Source organism: Lepus europaeus, chromosome 13, assembly GCF_033115175.1.
Source record: "Lepus europaeus isolate LE1 chromosome 13, mLepTim1.pri, whole genome shotgun sequence".
In the NCBI taxonomy this organism is placed as follows: domain Eukaryota; kingdom Metazoa; phylum Chordata; class Mammalia; order Lagomorpha; family Leporidae; genus Lepus; species Lepus europaeus.
Genome location: NC_084839.1, coordinates 5,376,859 through 5,393,348, shown reverse-complemented (window position 1 = coordinate 5,393,348; position 16,490 = coordinate 5,376,859). Strand labels below are relative to the sequence as shown.

Sequence of the window (16,490 nt, the reverse complement as noted above, 5' to 3'; positions counted from 1 at the left end):
TGATGGGGACTGGGGTGGCAGCTCCTCCACATCCTGGCCACTGACCAGGTCCCCCCTGAGGCCCCACGAAGCCCAGGTGCTGTCATCATTGCCCCCTCAGGAACTAGGTCCGTATGAGGCCACCAGATGACCAGCTCCTGTATCCCCAAGATGCTGGCACTCCCTTTACTCTCACTCACCCAGCCCTGCTGCTGAGTGGATGTCCCAAGTGGATTCATTGATTATTGATAACCTCCCTGAGTTTTAAAGTGTACGTCCCTATGGTGGCCTCAGTGTGCAGAAGCACACAGTTCCTTTAAACACACACCAAGGAGAGACTTCATTACATCAAGACACTGAGATGGAAGGCGGTGTACAAAAATATTTTAATATTTTAGAACTTCTTACAATACATTAGGCCAATACTAAAGAGCACCACATAGGCAAAACAAAAAGTGTCTATTTCCCTACAAAGTAAAGCTCATCTGCACACTGCAGACACAGCCTTAAAATCCAGCAGCAATGATTGGTCTCGTCCAATCACCGCTGATTAAACAAGGTCCTTGCAACAAGAGGGTGGAATTAAAGCCAGAGACAGCTTTATGGCTGCTTTGGTGGGTTGTTTTGCTGTCCATCTACCCAAAATCTAGACTCCAAGCTCCAGACAGAGCTAACCCATTCAGACAAATGACATCACTTCTGTCTACACTTGAAAGAAAACAGGCAAATGTCATCAGTGATCACCAAACTGTAGACATGACTTGCACTCTTCAAACTAACATGTCATCACTCACGTCCGGGCTTTCCAGGATCCCCACACAAAATGCCACGCTCTTTATTATAGTATAAACTCACAGTGATTAAAAGCACCACAAAATATTTTCCTGTAACTCTTAAATTACTCCAGTTTACTCAGTCTTTGTTTTACCAATAAAAAGGAATATATTTCACAAAGGAACTCCATATTCAAAATTGAAAAAAAAAAGCTAAACATTACCTAATTTGAACTTGAATTCTATTGTAAAACTGAAAGCCCCTGTATAAGAAAAGGGGGCATTAGAATAAGTTAAACAGTAAGGCTTTGCAGATCCTAACATTACATAAGAAATTAGGGGTTAGCACTTGTTAAAATAGCTCTAAATATATTTTAAATAGCTCATCCCTTTAAGTGAAAATTTTTTTATGTTTCTTTTTGGGAAAAGAGAAATACAGTGCCCTCAACTAGAGACGAACGCCCGGGGGCTTCAGATCCCCATGTGTTCCCAGGGCATTGCTGGGGCACTGGGTGCACATCAGGCCAGGACTCTGCCCTCTTGCACACCTGGTCTTTCTCTGTGGCACTCGCCCTCTTGTTGACTAAGTGATGGGCAGCAAATAGAACAGGTGGCTCTCTGCAGGTCATCACAGCCCACACTGTTGAAACCCAGGGAAAAGAGGGAGTAGGTAAAACGCAACATGCCCTGTTTGGTTATGCCACAAACATATCTCAGTTGAATCTGGGCGTCTTCAAAGTTGAAGTATGCTTATCTATTCCTAGGGAAAAAAATCGCAAAACCCAAAACCTTTCAAAATCACCAAGTCTTGCAAGTAGGCTGAAAGGGGCATTTTCACAGTGTAAGGAAATCAGGCGAGGAGAACGCGCCCCCCAGTGGCAGGCACTCACATTGCAGGGAGGAAAAAGTTCGTCTTAGTTGGGACCCGAAACAACAAAATTCCTTGACCTTGGTGTTTTTTCCCCAAACAATGACAAACACTTGCTCTTCTCCAGGCAACAAGGTACTTTCACGTGCACACAGAGCCTGCGAACCTCCCAGGCCCCTGGCGGGCTGTAAGCGGCGTTCCTTCTCAAGCTCTATTGTCTGCACGGGAGAAGGCGGGAGCCGGTTCTCCTCTTCGGACCGCGACGCCGTCAGGGCTGCGGGTCCGGCCAGCGGCTCAGAGAAGCCCGGGTTCCTGCGGGACGGACGTGCGTGGCCTGGACGAGCGTCCCGGCCGGCAGCTCACCACGCGGGCGCGCGCCTCCCTCACGCGGGCGGGCGCGCTCTCCGGACCCGAAAAGACCCCGCCAAAGGCTCTGACTGTCATCCACACCCGGGCAACGGCCGCGGTGGAGAGGCAGGAGGCTTGCCAGCAGCAGAAGTAAGGAAGGAGCGGGCCCTGGGGCAACATTCCCAGGTTTGGACGCTGCCATCTCGACCGTGAGGAGAAAGCCACGGGCGCCATCAGGAGACAAAGATGCGCTCGCGCTCGGCGTGCAAGTCCGGAGCGTGTTTCTTGCAAACTTTTTTTTTTTTTTTGGTTGCTGTTTCTTGTGCCCCTTCCCCCTTTAGTGAATCAAACTGAGACGCGCGGGTGCTTTGTAGCAGGAGGCTGAGAAGCCAGCTGGCTCGCCACGCCTTCGTCACGCGTGGAGCTTGGCCCACGAGCGTCCGTGGCTGATGTCAGCACAGCAGACGGGTTTCGGCTGCGGGGCAGGCGCCGCGGAGAGCTGAGGCCCTGCGCCGCTGTCCGCCCTACCAGTCCAGCTTCAGATCGGCCTTGCTCCATACGTATTTGCCGCCTCGCTTTAGGAACATCTTCTCGTCAAATCCACTGAATTTTATAGCTTCCCGCACGCCAACGTCCAGGATGGACTTGGAGGGGTCCTTGCGCCCGTTCCTGCAGTTCAGGAACCGCATCTAGGCAAGTCGAGGATAGAACTGGTTACCTCCGTATCCTTTACCCTGGGGCTGCATTCAAAGGTTCTGCTACCCTGGTCTGTAGACGGGTGTTTACCAGTGGCCAGATACTGGGCTTCTCGGCCATCATCCCCCGCTCTCAGAGCTCCTGTGCCCACCGAGGGAGGAGGCTGCAGGCCCACACTCCACCTGTTGCAGGCACAAGAGCCGTGTACTCGCTACCCCGGGTGCCTGCTCCCTCAAGGGCGCAGGTGGGCCATCAGGAACGATTTCCCCCAAATGTTGACAGCTGAGATTTTTTTTTTTTTTTTAATGCGAGGGAGTAGTAGTATAAAAGTACAGAAGCACGCCCCCACATGGTGTGCCTGTGTCTCCTATGACCTATGCTGAGCATTTTGGGGGGAGCTCACTTGTTAGATCAAAAAGTTATTAAATTGGCATAAGCAAATTTTGCCTCAACTAGGTTTGCTCCAGCTATGTTCATTTGCACTCTAAATAGTAAATTGTTTGTTCCTCTCACCGTGAGCCCATCAACTGAATATTTTCATTGTCACTTTCCCGTTGTACTCCCTAAAGAAAGTTCATGTGGACAAGAAATGAAATGGCTGCCAACTGTCCTTGAGGATCTTGAAAATAATGAAATACCAAAACCCATGGGACGCTGTTCTCAAAATTCTGAATGCAATTTAAATATTGACCCCATTTCTCTTAAAAAGCAGCTCTTGGAATGGAATCATTTGTTCTGTGCTAGAAGGATTGGCAAACATTGTGACTCTAGATTCTGTTCCCTTGGGAGGCAGTGGGGATAGGCGTGTGTTCACAGCGGGAAGGTAAGCCCCTCCCTGCCCGCCACCTGGCTTTATCAATCTGAACTAGCTGTCAGTGCCTGGTTATTCAGGATAACGTGCCACACGGGCCAGCTCCACGCAAGGTAGCCTGGAGACTCCAGAATGGGGGGCCTGTGCTGTGTGGGGCATTTCGGGCTCTAGGTGGCGACCTCAGAGGCATGGCTACCTGAGAGATGACAGGGCAAAGCCAGAGGCCTGGATTCAGGCTGGTGCCTGTCGAACTGCTGCATATAGAACCCGGCACAGTGGTGTCGGGGTCCCTTCATACTAACAAGCACTGACTAGAAAACTGTGGATACCCGCTAAGGGAAACAGAGATACGCTCATCAGAACTCAACCCAAGTGTTATTGCTGAATGAATTGTAAGTGATCATTTCATAGCTCATTAGAGGTACTCACGTATTCATCCAGAATAAGGTAGGAGTCTTTCATCTGCAAAGGAGACATAAGACACAAGTTTAGGTTTCAGTGCGTTTCCCAGGCTGTGTCCCTAGCTGGCCGTCTTGCAACGCCTGTGCCTTTGTGCTTTCTGTCCTGCTTGTAATGTGTCTTGTGTCTCGTCTGGCTCCAGTGCCTTTCAAAGTGACCCCCGGGGGGAGTCCATGCAAGCAGATTCCAGAGGATCCCAGCACAACTGGCTCCTATGCCCCACACTGGAGGGCCAAGTCCTCTGCTTAGTACTTGGAGGTTAAAAGATAACCTTGAAAGGGGCATTGAGTAAGAAAACCCCTAACAGAAGAGGTAGAGAGGGAGGAGCCATGTCCCTCCTACCTGCTGTGTTTTCTTTGGTATTTTAAAATCCAGCTTAGTTATGTAGTTAGTGGGAGAGCAGAGAACATATAATGAGCATTGCTTTTGCTGAGTCCTCTCTATGGGGACTGTCAGGCCTATGCTAATCTTGAGTCCCACGGCTGCCTCCTGAGCCACGTGTGGCTATCCACAGGGCACGCACAGGAGGCGGAGTAATGGCCTTCATTGTTGTTGCACTAACATTCTAACTAATCTCCCATGCTATTGTTCATCTGTATCTAATATCTGCTTCTGAGGATTTGTCCTTGTCACTTAACATTCCTTGAAATATGCTATTCAGTGGGAATAAATGTCACGTTGTGAACACACGCATCTACCTGTTCCTTATCTACTGAACGTTTGGTTACCTTCAGTGAAACCTTTACATAAATACTTCTCTGCACTGCTGGAGACTTTCGCTGTTTTAAAGTGGTATTTCTGGGGTTGGCGTTGTGGGACAGAGGGTTAAGTCACTGCCCGTGATGCCAGCGGCCCATATCGGAGAGCCGTTTGGAGAACTGGGTGCTCTGCTCCCCATCTTGCTCCCTGCCACTATGCCTGGGAGGGCAGCAGATGATGGCTCCAGTACTGGGTTCCTGCCGTCCATATGGGATCAGAATGGAGTTTTTAGCTCCTGCATCCAGCCCGGCCCAGGTCTAGCTGTTGTAGGCATTTGAGGAGTGACCCAGTGAATGAAAAATCTCTCCTTATCTCGCTCTCTCTCTGCCTTTCAAATACATACATAAATTAATTTTGTAAAAATAATAATAATAAAGTGGAATGTCAGAGTAAAATATGTGGACATTTAAAAGTTATTTCTCTGCTACCAATTTGTTTTCTAAGAAAGCTGCAATGATGTATTATCAATGCCCCAATGTGAAATTGCCTCTCTCACTGTCTTCATGCTTCATATTTACTTCGTATTTCTTTGAATACTGATAATATCAAATCACCCTAAAATACTTATTCATTGTTTGTTTTTCTTCTGTAGATGATCTATTTTTGTTCATTGCCTATTTTCCTTTGCTATTGTCAATAGATTCATATTGACATAAAGAACTTTTTATATATGATGTTGTATTTGATATAATTGAGTATATCATATCATGGGGGCAATTCTACTTTTCATATTTTTGGTGTGTGTGATGTATATTTTAAATGTTTACATTCGAACGTATGCCATTGATAATTTAAAATTGTATTTTAGATCTTTATATATAAGAGATATAAGGAGATTTATATAAGGAGATTTATATAAGGAGATTCCTTCACAGTGGCAGGAACATGCGCCTTTTCCCTTATCTTCTGAGAGTTCGTTAATTATCTACTCTGCCTCTGATAATACCTGGATGTTCCGTGCTGTGGCCAGCACTGCTTAATCTATGCATGAAATTCATCCTAATAGGATATATACACTTGGCAATTACACTAGAAAATTAAGAGTTGATGAAGCATTTTTCCACCGTCTGTTTAACTTGAACAGTAGCTGTGGAGATAATGCGAGTAAACAGTGTGATGATGTTGGCATCATGTGGTACCATGGAGTTCCTTCCGTGTCATACACGTAGCATATAAAGGTGACTCCCATGTACCACACCCGGAGAGCACACGCAGGAGTACACTTCTCCATGGTGCCATTCCAGCCTCTTGTGGACAGAGAAACCGCAGTGCAGTGAGAACCCCACGGCTCACAGGTGGCAGAGTGGGGCTGGCTTTGGGGCTGCACTGCTCCTGTTTCCCAACACTGAACACTCTGTCACCGCTGTGCAGAGACCTGGGGCAAGAGACCCTTCTCTTTGGAGTCCACCTGACTGTGTGATGGCGAACAAAGCAACGTTTGTGTTTTACAACCTTCTGGTTAGATTCCGGCACCAAACAGGACACTCCTTTGTGACGCTCTAAGAATTCTTCAAATTCTTCATCGCTAATCACGAATCTCGCGGCTTCTCTTAAAGCGTCTGCTCCGGAATTCTCACCCTCAATCAGGAGACACTGGAAGACCTGGAAGACAGAGCACTGTTTGTTTGGAAGGAGCCTCCATTGCTTGTCACCCCAGGCCCGCCTCTGCCCGAGGCTGACTTCCCCTCCAGTGAACAGGGAAGACCCTGGGAACCAGGAGCATCCAATCAGGATCACTCTGGGGAAACAGGAGCCAGCCCTGGTGGGATCTCGAAGCTCAGTCTTAAAATACAAACTTTCAAAAAGTGATGTGCGTTGTGTTTGATCTGCTCTTGTACTCTAATATTTAAAGACTATGAAACACTGTCTTTTTGTTGAAGAAAATAGGGACTTTAAGATGTATCAAATAAAAATCATTTGTAATCTGAAAACTAAAATAAAAGCAATTTCAACATTGTGTTGTTTCTGTTGATTTCTAATAAGTTCTCCTTAAAGTTTCTACAATGTGTGCACTTTCACTTAGTGCATAAGGATGGTTTCCAAAGCCATGAATAATCTTTTTTCAGCCCTCATTTAAGAAAATAAATGCATATGAGTGTGTACACCGTGTTAATCCTTCACGAGCAATACCATCAACCCAAAAGGAAAACTCAGAGAAGCCGAGCCATTCATCCCCCGTGACACTGGGTGCCAGCTGACCCCAGACAGAGCCAGCAGAGCCCTGGTCCTAGAGTGCACAGGGACTTGTGCAAAGGCTTGTTCTGCATGGGACTGAGTCCATGTCATCTTGTGAACGGCTCTGATGTCATTTTCATCAGCACAGGGACAATCATGAAACGCTCCAGATAACCCCTTTCTGAGTCTTCTCTCTCCACTTCCTCTGCACGCCCCATTCCTTTGGCCTCTGCTCCGGCCACAGGGAGTTCTTACGGGGCGCTCCCGAGGGAGGTGTGAGCACCCTGGGAGTGGTCGTCACATCTCCCGATGCCCATAGCCCTCAGGCCCCATCCAGGCCTTTTGACACGGTTCTCAGCATCGGCATTAGGTGTGATGTCATGGAAGGAACGCCTTCCAGAATGTTCTCTGGCTAAAAGCCGACAGACGCAGCCTCGCACACTTACTTTCCAGCGGACGGGGCTGAGAGCTTTGATCTGCTCATTCATGTCCTCCTGCACGTTGAACCGATTGATGACAGAATTGATCTTGAAAGCCACTCTGTAATCCCTGCACCACGCCCTCAGCTTCTGCAGATTGTCCACGTGGTTCTTCTTGCCCTGACCACGGCCAATCAGGACGTTGACCTGCTCGTCAAAGCTGTCACAGGAGATTGCGAGGATGTCCAAGTACTCGCCTGAGGGAAAAGGCTCATTTGTAAAGGGCTCCATCCCAGCCCCGTCTCCATGACTTTAGGATCAAACCCATCTCACTGTTTTCACTTTCCTCACAGCACTAAGGCTCACTGAGCTGTCAGTTACACTTGGCGCTACTGTGGAAAGCTCATCCACGCGATGAGATGATGGAGACTCCCCTATCACACCTTTTTAATCTTGCACATTACGCATGTGCACCCTTGCATTAGGAATTTACAGGAATTTCTAAAACAATTATTCCTGTGCAGAAAATATGTGATTTCTCAAGTGGGTAGATATGAGGGTACTTCAAAAAATTCATGGAAAAAAGGATTTTTTTTTTAAAAAAATACCTTATTTAGGTGCAAAATATTTTTGAAATCCACCCATAGTTTCTTCATAACATGCATTTTCCATGAGCCTTTTGAAGGTTTCCGTCTTTGGGAAGCTTCCAGACATTCCTATGAATGATTAAATGTATGTTTCTCCTTTCCCCAACACACAGATACAGATATACCGTAGGAGATCTCTAGTATTTTGCCAGGTTCCTGAGCACTTGCCAATACCCCTCACACCCTCGACTCACTACGTCAGCATTCACAGAGCGCTGTGTCAGGGGCAGCTGTCTTGGATGCTGAGAATGGCTGAGCAGGACCAGCCCCTCCCTGGCCGCCGCTGTGACAGGGCCCCACTGGGAGCACAAGGCGCACTCTCTCTAATTTCACCTTCCCTGCCCCATTGTGTCACGTCAGCTCCACGCGCCTTCCTCCTGGCTCTCCTTCCACTTCTTTTGTGTTTTCCTGCCATCCACTGACTCTCAGGGGTAGCCCTTCTTCTCAGCTGGGTTGTGCCTTATATTTGGTTCAGATCCAGTTTTCCAAGCTATTTGGATTTTCCAGAGCTGACTTTTTTTCCTTAAAAAATACTTGAAAATTATAGAATCCATAGGTTCAAAAGCTATAGCAGATAAAGCCACCGCCTGCAGTGCTGGCATCCCATATGGGTGCCAGTTCGAGTCCCTGCTGCTCCATTTCCGATCCAACTCTCTGCCATGGCCTGGGAAAGTAGTGGAGGAGGGCCCAAGGACTTGGGCCCTGCACCCACATGGGAGACCCAGAAGAGGCTCCAAGCTCCTGGATTCGGATTGGCCCAACTATGGCCAATTTGGGGAGTGAATCAGAGGATGGAAGACCTATCTCTCTCTCTCTCTTTCTTTCTCTCTCTCTCTCTCTCTGCCTTTGCCTCTATGTCACTCTACCTTTCAAATAAATACTAAATCTTCAAAAAAAAAAAAAGAGGAATCATTCTCTAATTTTATAGTTGGAGTAATTTTAGTTCCTGTTAGGAGGTTCATTACATGTTCCCTGTATGCAACATATGCCCCTAGAGCATCTGGAACACACGAGTGCCCAAACAGCGCAACAGACCGTGATTGTAGACAACTCAAAATGTTATAAAAGTTGAGCTCAAGGCTGGTGCCGCTGCTCACTAAGCTAACCCTCCACCTGCGGCGCCAGCACACGGGGTTCTAGTCCCGGTCAGGGCACCGGATTCTGTCCCGGTTGCTCCTCTTCCAGGCCAGCTCTCTGCTGTGGCCTGGGAGTGCAGTGGAGGATGGCCCAAGTCCTTGGGCCCTGCACCCCATGGGAGACCAGGAGAAGCACCTGGATCCTGGCTTCAGATCAACGCGGTTCACCGGCTACAGCGCGCCAGCTGCAACGGCCATTGGAGGGTGAACCAACAGTAAAGGAAGACCTTTCTCTCTGTCTCTCTCTCTCTCACTGTCCACTCTGCCTGTCCCCCCCCCCAAAAAAAAATATTGAGCTCAAGTAAATTCCTAGTGACATATCATAGTGGGAAGAAGTCACTAACTGAATACAGTTTCTCCCAAAGCCCCCAGAATTCAAAACGGAATCCTCAGGCTCCATCCATGGCATTAAAGCCTACGTAGTTGGTTTCCAAGAGAATCTCTAACCAAGGGCTACGCTCTGCCACCTGTCTGATCGTTGCTGTGTCTGCGGTAGCCCCCTCCTGTTCTCAGCTTGCAGTCAATGCTGTCATGAGGAACAGATCTGCTCAGTCACTCCTCACGTCTTTCCAGGAGAGCCTGGAACCTACTCCTGAGTGTACGGCTGCTGCCCCACTCTCTGTGACCCTGTCTCGCTGTGTGTGCAAGCCTGGAACCATCGGGGCACACTGGATGAACTCGTCCAGACTTGTTAGGATTGTTTAGCAAGATTCCTGATGCTCTGTGCACTGCAGGGGTCTGGTGACGGTGACTGGTACCTCAGCAGGTGCCTCAGACCTCCAAACCCAAAGGAGCCTTCCCGCAGAAACCCATCCCAGCCAGGTCCCTGCGTGGCGTGCGGTGGGGGACACCTGTCCCGCCTCCCGGTGGTGCTGTGCACACCCTGCCCATGTGCTCTGTAGCCTCTGTGCTCGTAAACCCCAGCCGTGAGAGCCAAGAGGGTTGAGTCTCTGCGGCCGTCCAGTGACTTAACAAACCCTCAGCCGTGGTGGGGGCTCCGAACAGCTCTTGCTCCTCTCACACCCACACGGGTGGGGAACTGAGGACGAGGGACTGCACAGGCACAGGTCGACATTGTGGTTGTTCCTCACAGCACCCCAGAATACTTGAAACTAACTGCAATTGGGCAATGTCACATATGGGCAATGTCATCACTAATGACCACTCCAAAAAGGGTGTGGTCTCCATGAGCCTCTCACTTCCTTTTGTGTCCCTCCCCGTGCCTCTGGGCTTCTCAGCCACCTCCGAGTTCACTAACTGACCTGTGTGCCATTCAGGCATCTGAGCTCTGACCGTGCTGTGCGGGGACTCACCTGCCCTGACCTCCCGCAGTGCAGCTGGCACACAGAGCCTGCCTCAGACTGAGCGCATTCCCCAGGCGCACACTCAGGAAAGCTTCCCTCTAGCGTTCGGCCACATCACCTCCAGATCTCTTCCTCCTGTCTCTCTGCCTCGGGTTCCCAAAGCTCGCCTTTGAACCCTGTGCCCTGTCATCTGTCACCAGATGACAGCTCACCGGTGCCTTGTCGTCTTCCTGGGTTCAATCTCCCTTCATTTGACACAAGGTCCTACCCATGCCTGCCACCTCTCCCCTTCCATGCTCCCCATTTCTGTACCATTGTCAAGGGGCACTGATCAAGGCTCTGTCAGCAACACTCTCAGCAGGTCACAAATGCCCACTTCCGCCTGACGTCACCGCTCCGACAGGTCACAGAGAGCTGTCAAGCGTTGTGTTCCTGTGTCCTGAGATGACAGCTAACATTTTCCCGTTGCTTACTAAATGTCAAGTCTCGCTGTTAGGACAAGCCGCGGATGTGAATCTTAGAATCTTAGCTCTAAGGGGCTTCAGCAATCTTAGGATCCAGCGATTCATGACCCTGAATGCACAATGGAACCCCCCGGAACATTCACCCCAAAGTGGCCACTCCACACCCTCTGAGGCTCTGATACGACGGGTCTCATGTCCATCCCAGCTTCCCACAGAGGTATTTAGTTCCGCAGATGTCAAATATGTTAACTTCCCCCAGCAGCGGCTAAGCTTGTCCCTGGCTCTGTACACTCAATGCACAGGCTCACCGTCTCGCCCTGCCTGCTCGCTTGGAGCCCCACAGGACTCACTGCCAGAGAGACACGCACAGCTCGCAGAGAGGGTCATTCTCCCCTTGCAGTTGCCCAGCTGGTCTGGCCTCGGGCCCTGAGCGAGCAGAAGGGTATGGAGACACCCACAAGAAGGGCAGCAGGCGGTGGGCACTGCGCTCGGGGGCTCACCGTAGTCCTTGAACCAGCGCTCCCGAATCAGACTCCCGTTGCTCACGATGCTCACGCTCTGCAGCCGCAGCTCCGCCTTGCAGAACCGCACCAGCTCGCCCAGGTACCTGCCGCGGTCGTGGATGAAGGGCTCCCCACCCGAGAAGTTTATCTTCTCCATCCCTGGGAGGGGCGAAGCGTCAGTGTGTCCACTGCCCAGGCGCCCTCCCTGATTTTCTTATTTTCTCAATGTAATAAATCAGATGACAGAAGTGCCTCAGCATTGTCCCCCGACCCAACCCTAGCTGCTCTTTTGAATTCAAGGGAGGTGGGGGAGGGTTGTTTTTTCCCTTTTCTGAAAGATGTGCACCACTGTCTGTCTACTCAGGGCACTTCCTTACACACAGGGAGGTGACACCCAGAGACTTGCAAAACAGGAAGCCACTTCTCAGAAGGCACTGGTGGGCCAAGCTGAGGGCTGCACTGGACACTTGCCAAGGGCCTGTGGGCAGCACGTGAGTCTGAGAAGCCATGTGATCGAGTTAGCAGGGAGTTAAATGATCACAATGGTATTTTTTTTTTTTTTGACAGGCAGAGTGGACAGTGAGAGAGAGAGACAGAGAGAAAGGTCTTCCTTTTTCCATTGGTTCACCCCCTAATGGCCGTTGTGGCCGGCGCACTGCAGCCGGCGCACTGCGCTGATCCGAAGCCAGGAACCAGGTGCTTCTCCTGGTCTCCCATGAGAGTGCAGAGCCCAAGGACTTGGGCCATCCTTTACAATGGTATTTTAACCAGAGAGTAGCGGCATGGAGGTGAACCTGACCTACACTGACACCGCAGGCAAAGACCCAGCCCCACCGTGGGACCTCGTCAGCCAGATCCAATCGGGGCACCCTGTGTGGTTTCATCCCTGTGTACTCTGCGTTGGGAGACCAGCCACTGAGCAGGGGTGGTGGTGGGAAGGCAGCCTGCTGGGTGCCCAGGGCCAGCTGCAGAGGAGCTCTGGACAGGAGAAGAAGCTGGACGTGGAAGGAAGAACAGATTCACGAGGAAGATGCTGCATTCTAACTTCACAGGCTGGGGGCCGGCACTGTGGCACAGTGGGTTAAACTCCTGGTCTGAAGCACCAGCATCCCATATGGGCACCAGTTCTAGTCCCGGAAGCTCCTCTTCCAGTCCAGCTCTCTGCTATGGCCTGGGAAAGCAGTAGAAGATGGCCCAAGTCCTTGGGCCCTTGCACCCACATGGGAGATCTGGAAGAAGCTCCTGGCTCCTGGCTTTAGATCAGCACAACTCCGGCCATTGCAGCCAATTGGAGAGTGAACCAATGGATGGAAGACCTCTCTCTCTCTGCCTCTCCTCTTTCTGTGTAACTCTGACTTTCAAATAAATAAAGTAAAACTTCAAAAAAAATTTCACAGGCTGGGCTCTCACTGAATGCCTGCAGACTATCAATGGGGTCCCTCTCAGTAAACAATCTTGAGAGCGAAGTCTGACACGTTTGTTAGAAGTACGTTTAAAATTTTTCAAATTAAGAGCATGCACATAATTCAAAATAAAAGACTCAACTATTGCTGTCCTTTTCAAAAAACAATTTATCTGAAAGAGCCACAGAGAGGGGAAGAGACAGAGAAATCAATCTTCTATCAGTTGGGTCACTCCCCAGATGGCCGCAATAGCCAGGGCTACACTGCACCAGGATCAAGCTGGGAGCCAGGAGCCTCCTCCAGGCCTCCCAGGGGGCTGCAGGGGCCCAAGTACCTGGGCCATCTTCCACCACTCCTCCCAGACCATGAGCAGGGAGCTGGATGGGACCTGGAGCGACTGGCACATGAACTTGCAACCATTTGGGACTCCGGCATCGCAGGCGTGGGCCCCACCCACTGTGCCACAACACTGGCCACACTACTGCTGTTTCTGCTTGGCTTTTACTTCCAACTTTGCTCGTGAACTGTGTCTGGAACAGCCAGATCCATTTTTAGTTTGGACAGAGTCAGAGAGTGGCACAGTCTCCCCAAACTGCCTCTTTCCAAGTGCTGGGAAGCGGGCAGGCACCACTGCTTGTAAGTAGAGGCGGGAGGGGGACGAGCGACCCAGGTTGACTCCGGGCCAAGCCAGCTGTGCAACGTGGGAGACCAGGGTGCCCTCCATAAGCCCGCCTCCCCCTCTTAGAGTATGCATCTCGCCCACAGTGGGAACAGCCACTCACTGACTGGGAGGAGCTGTCCAGACTGCCTGCCTGAGCCCTGGCGTCCCACTGCACTCCCTGGGGCGCAGCAGCCTGCTGCCTTCCCTGGCTGGGACTTACCTGCTTCCTTGAGCAGGAGCAGCCCTCTCTTGGCCTCCTCGAGGGGCAGCACAAAGGACGTCTTGGCTGTGTGGAAGCAGAAGCCACACCGGTAGTTGCACTGGCGGGTGAAGTGGTAGTTGACGCTCATGGGCGTGGTGGGCACATCGCTGTCCTCCTTCTCTTCTCCCCCTGGGGTCTCCCCAGGTCCTTCTCTAACCTGTTGCTTCTGTGCCTTCCAGGCAGCTGGGAATGAAAGGGCAGCCCTCAGCCAGCATAGGAGTGGGGCCAAGCTCCTGTACAGGAAGTCCAGAGACCACCTGAACACACTCAGCAACTTCCCCGCAGAGGTGGTGGTCTCAAGAATCCACATGGTGGACCCTGCGGTAGGAGCTACTCTGTCCCCAGGACACTCACTCACTCACCTTATATGAGGCTGAGCATCCTGTCACAGGGGGAGGGACAGACCTTCCTTGGCTAACTCTCAGCTGATTTGGAGTTTCGGTTTTCTTCTTCCTGAAAATGAAAGTTGGAACACGGCCAAGACTGCAGCGCCAGGACGTGGGCTGCTGCTGCCTCTCTGCCTGGCTCCACGCTCAGGAGCCCTCTGTGTAACCTGGCTGAGCCGTGGAGGAAGACACTCACACTCATCGGTAGCTGCCTCTTACGTCTGCCATAGATGAAGCTGTCCTATGCTTGTTGTGCTACTCAGGATGCAGTCAGTTTCCTTCTCCGAAATGTGTGGGATTTGGGATTTTTCACTATTTGCATAAACATAAGGAGGTATCTTGGGGATGCCATCGAAGTCTAACCACAAAATACATTGATGTTGCATATGCACCTTATTTACATAGACCGAAGGCAGGCTTGCTTTGATACTTTCAATAATTTCACACGGGAAATAAAATTTCACACTGCAGGATTCTCCACCTGTGACATCATGTCAGCATTCATAAAGTTCCATGTTTTGGAGCAGTTTGGATTTTTGGATTAGGCAAGTTTGACTTGTATCAGCTTCATCCTACATAGGGATCCCACACAGTCCTCGGGGAAAACACAGCATCCAAACCAATAAGCAGAACCTCGGTGTGATCCGGCAATCGCACTACGGGAGCCAGTGCCCAGAGGAAGTGAAGAGGACCAGTGTGAGGAGTAGACAGCTGCACCCCACATCCATCTCTGCACCTTTCACAACAGTCAGGACCTGGAGGCAACCTCAGAGTCCATTAACAGAGGACATGGGGGGAAAATGCGCAAATACACACAGTGGAGTACTACACGGCCTTATCCACACGACACGAAACGGTACAGCCGTATACACACACCGGGATCCAACTCAGCCACATACAAGAAGGAACATGGAGAGACCTGGAGGACACTATGAACATGAGATACCTCTGGTGGAAAACCACAGTGTGTGACCTCGCTCACGTGTGCGATATGAAAAAGGCAAGCTCACGAGAGCAGGGAGTGGGGTTTCATCTGCTATGTCGCAGCAGGTGGTATTTGGTTTTATAGCTTTCCCAGAAAGCTCTGTTGAATTCTGCACTGAGATCGTGCTCCTCTTCAGCCACAGTGGGGCCTTCCTCAGACCTGCAGAAACCGGCGCAGCGCTAGGGGGTGGAATTCTGGAGCCCCAGACCCTGCAAGGCGCTCCTCGGCTGTGGGACTTTGGGTGATTGATTTTTCCTCTCTGGACTCCCATTCCCCCATCAGCAAAGCTGACGGCGCCTGTGATTTGTAAACAGTAAAAGTGCCCCCTTGCAGACGCTTGGCGAACTTCCAGTGTTCGGTGAGAGTTGGCTGTTGTTATTCTACCGGTTTCCTATTCAGAATGGAAACAGAGATGACTCACTTAGCAAGGAAACTGAAAGCAAACTCTTCACAATCCTAAGCTCAGGTTTAATGATTGCTGACTTGGAGGTCATGGGTGTGACCCATGACCTTGAAATTCACTTGGCCCAGAGTATTTCAAGCTCTCACATCATGGCCTGGCTCAGTTGAGAAATATTTCTTGTTGGATCACATGTGCACGAGGAAATGAAAACCAAGTCAAGCAGTGTGGTACCAGACAGACAGTAACAGCACAGGTGTTTTTTTTTTTTTTTTTTCCCAAGCAAAATACTTTGAGTTAAGCCCTAGTTCAGTCAATGTTGTATAATATGGGGTACATTTCTTTACCTGCCTGATATTGCGAATACATCTAGGAAATACAGAAAATAATGGCAAGTCACATGAAGACTTTGAAAGAGGTAGCATAATGTTTCTTAAGCACGGAGCATAGTGCTTGCATGGTGTGTTAGAAATCTCTAACATACATGTAGCTATGGACATGGCATTGCTCATGCTACCCAGAGAGTAGAGACTTCTGAAAAAGATTTATTTATTTATTCATTTGAAAGTCAGAGTTAGAGAGGAGAGGGAGAGAGAGAGAGATCTTCTATTTGCTGGTTCACTTCCCAGAAGGCTGCAGCAGCCAGGGTTGAGCCAGGTCAAAGCCAAGAGCCAGGAGCTTCTTCCCAGTTTCCTACATGGGTGGCAGGGCCTAAGCACTTGGGCCATCTTCTGCTTCTTTTCCCAGGCCATTGGCAGGGAGCTGGATTGGAAGTGGAACAGCAGGGACTCGAACAGGTGGCCATATGGGATGCTGGCGTCGCAGGAGGCAACTTTGCCCATTATGCCACAGCACTGGCCCCAGGGGGTTTTAACACTTGCAGTGCTGCTCAGTACTTGACCACTGAGATGACATTACCTGACTATAATTGCCTAGGTCTACTCTATCTAGATCAGTTCCTTATATTCCTTTATTGGTTCTTTCTCTCGTTAAGAGCTCACAGAGGTCAACAGTTGTGATGGTCTTCCTTGAGCACAGGTTTATTCCCTTGT

General features: G+C 50.1%; 1 protein-coding gene across 2 annotated transcripts; it reads right to left on the bottom strand.

Moving 5' to 3' along the window:
• Positions 1 to 346: 346 nt before the first annotated feature.
• On the bottom strand, positions 347 to 14,085 carry RSAD2 (radical S-adenosyl methionine domain containing 2). Of its 2 annotated transcripts, XM_062208913.1 has the most exons (6): positions 13,626 to 14,084; positions 11,339 to 11,500; positions 7,315 to 7,544; positions 6,146 to 6,295; positions 3,905 to 3,937; positions 347 to 2,657 (listed from the first exon to the last, which is right to left on the bottom strand). In XM_062208913.1, the coding sequence occupies exons 1-6, from the start codon at positions 13,975 to 13,977 to the stop codon at positions 2,493 to 2,495; spliced, it is 1,092 nt and encodes a 363-aa protein (XP_062064897.1). In that variant the 5' UTR covers positions 13,978 to 14,084; the 3' UTR covers positions 347 to 2,492. The 2 variants fall into 2 exon arrangements, with proteins under 2 accessions (XP_062064897.1, XP_062064898.1); XM_062208914.1 differs by lacking the exon at positions 11,339 to 11,500 and having other exon boundaries at positions 13,626 to 14,085.
• Between the last annotated feature and the right edge of the window lie 2,405 nt (positions 14,086 to 16,490).

What these genes read in the sequence shown, in the direction of transcription:
- RSAD2 (XM_062208913.1), bottom strand. Translation starts at nt 13,977, where the DNA reads ATGTGGATTCTTGAGACCACCACCTCTGCGGGGAAGTTGCTGAGTGTG. An exon ending in TCAGCCCCGTCCGCTGGAAA is followed by an intron (nt 6,296 to 7,314) that starts GTAAGTGTGCGA and finishes TCTGTCTTCCAG; the next exon opens with GTCTTCCAGTGTCTCCTGAT. An exon ending in ACCTTATTCTGGATGAATAC is followed by an intron (nt 2,658 to 3,904) that starts GTGAGTACCTCT and finishes CGACTTGCCTAG; the next exon opens with ATGCGGTTCCTGAACTGCAG.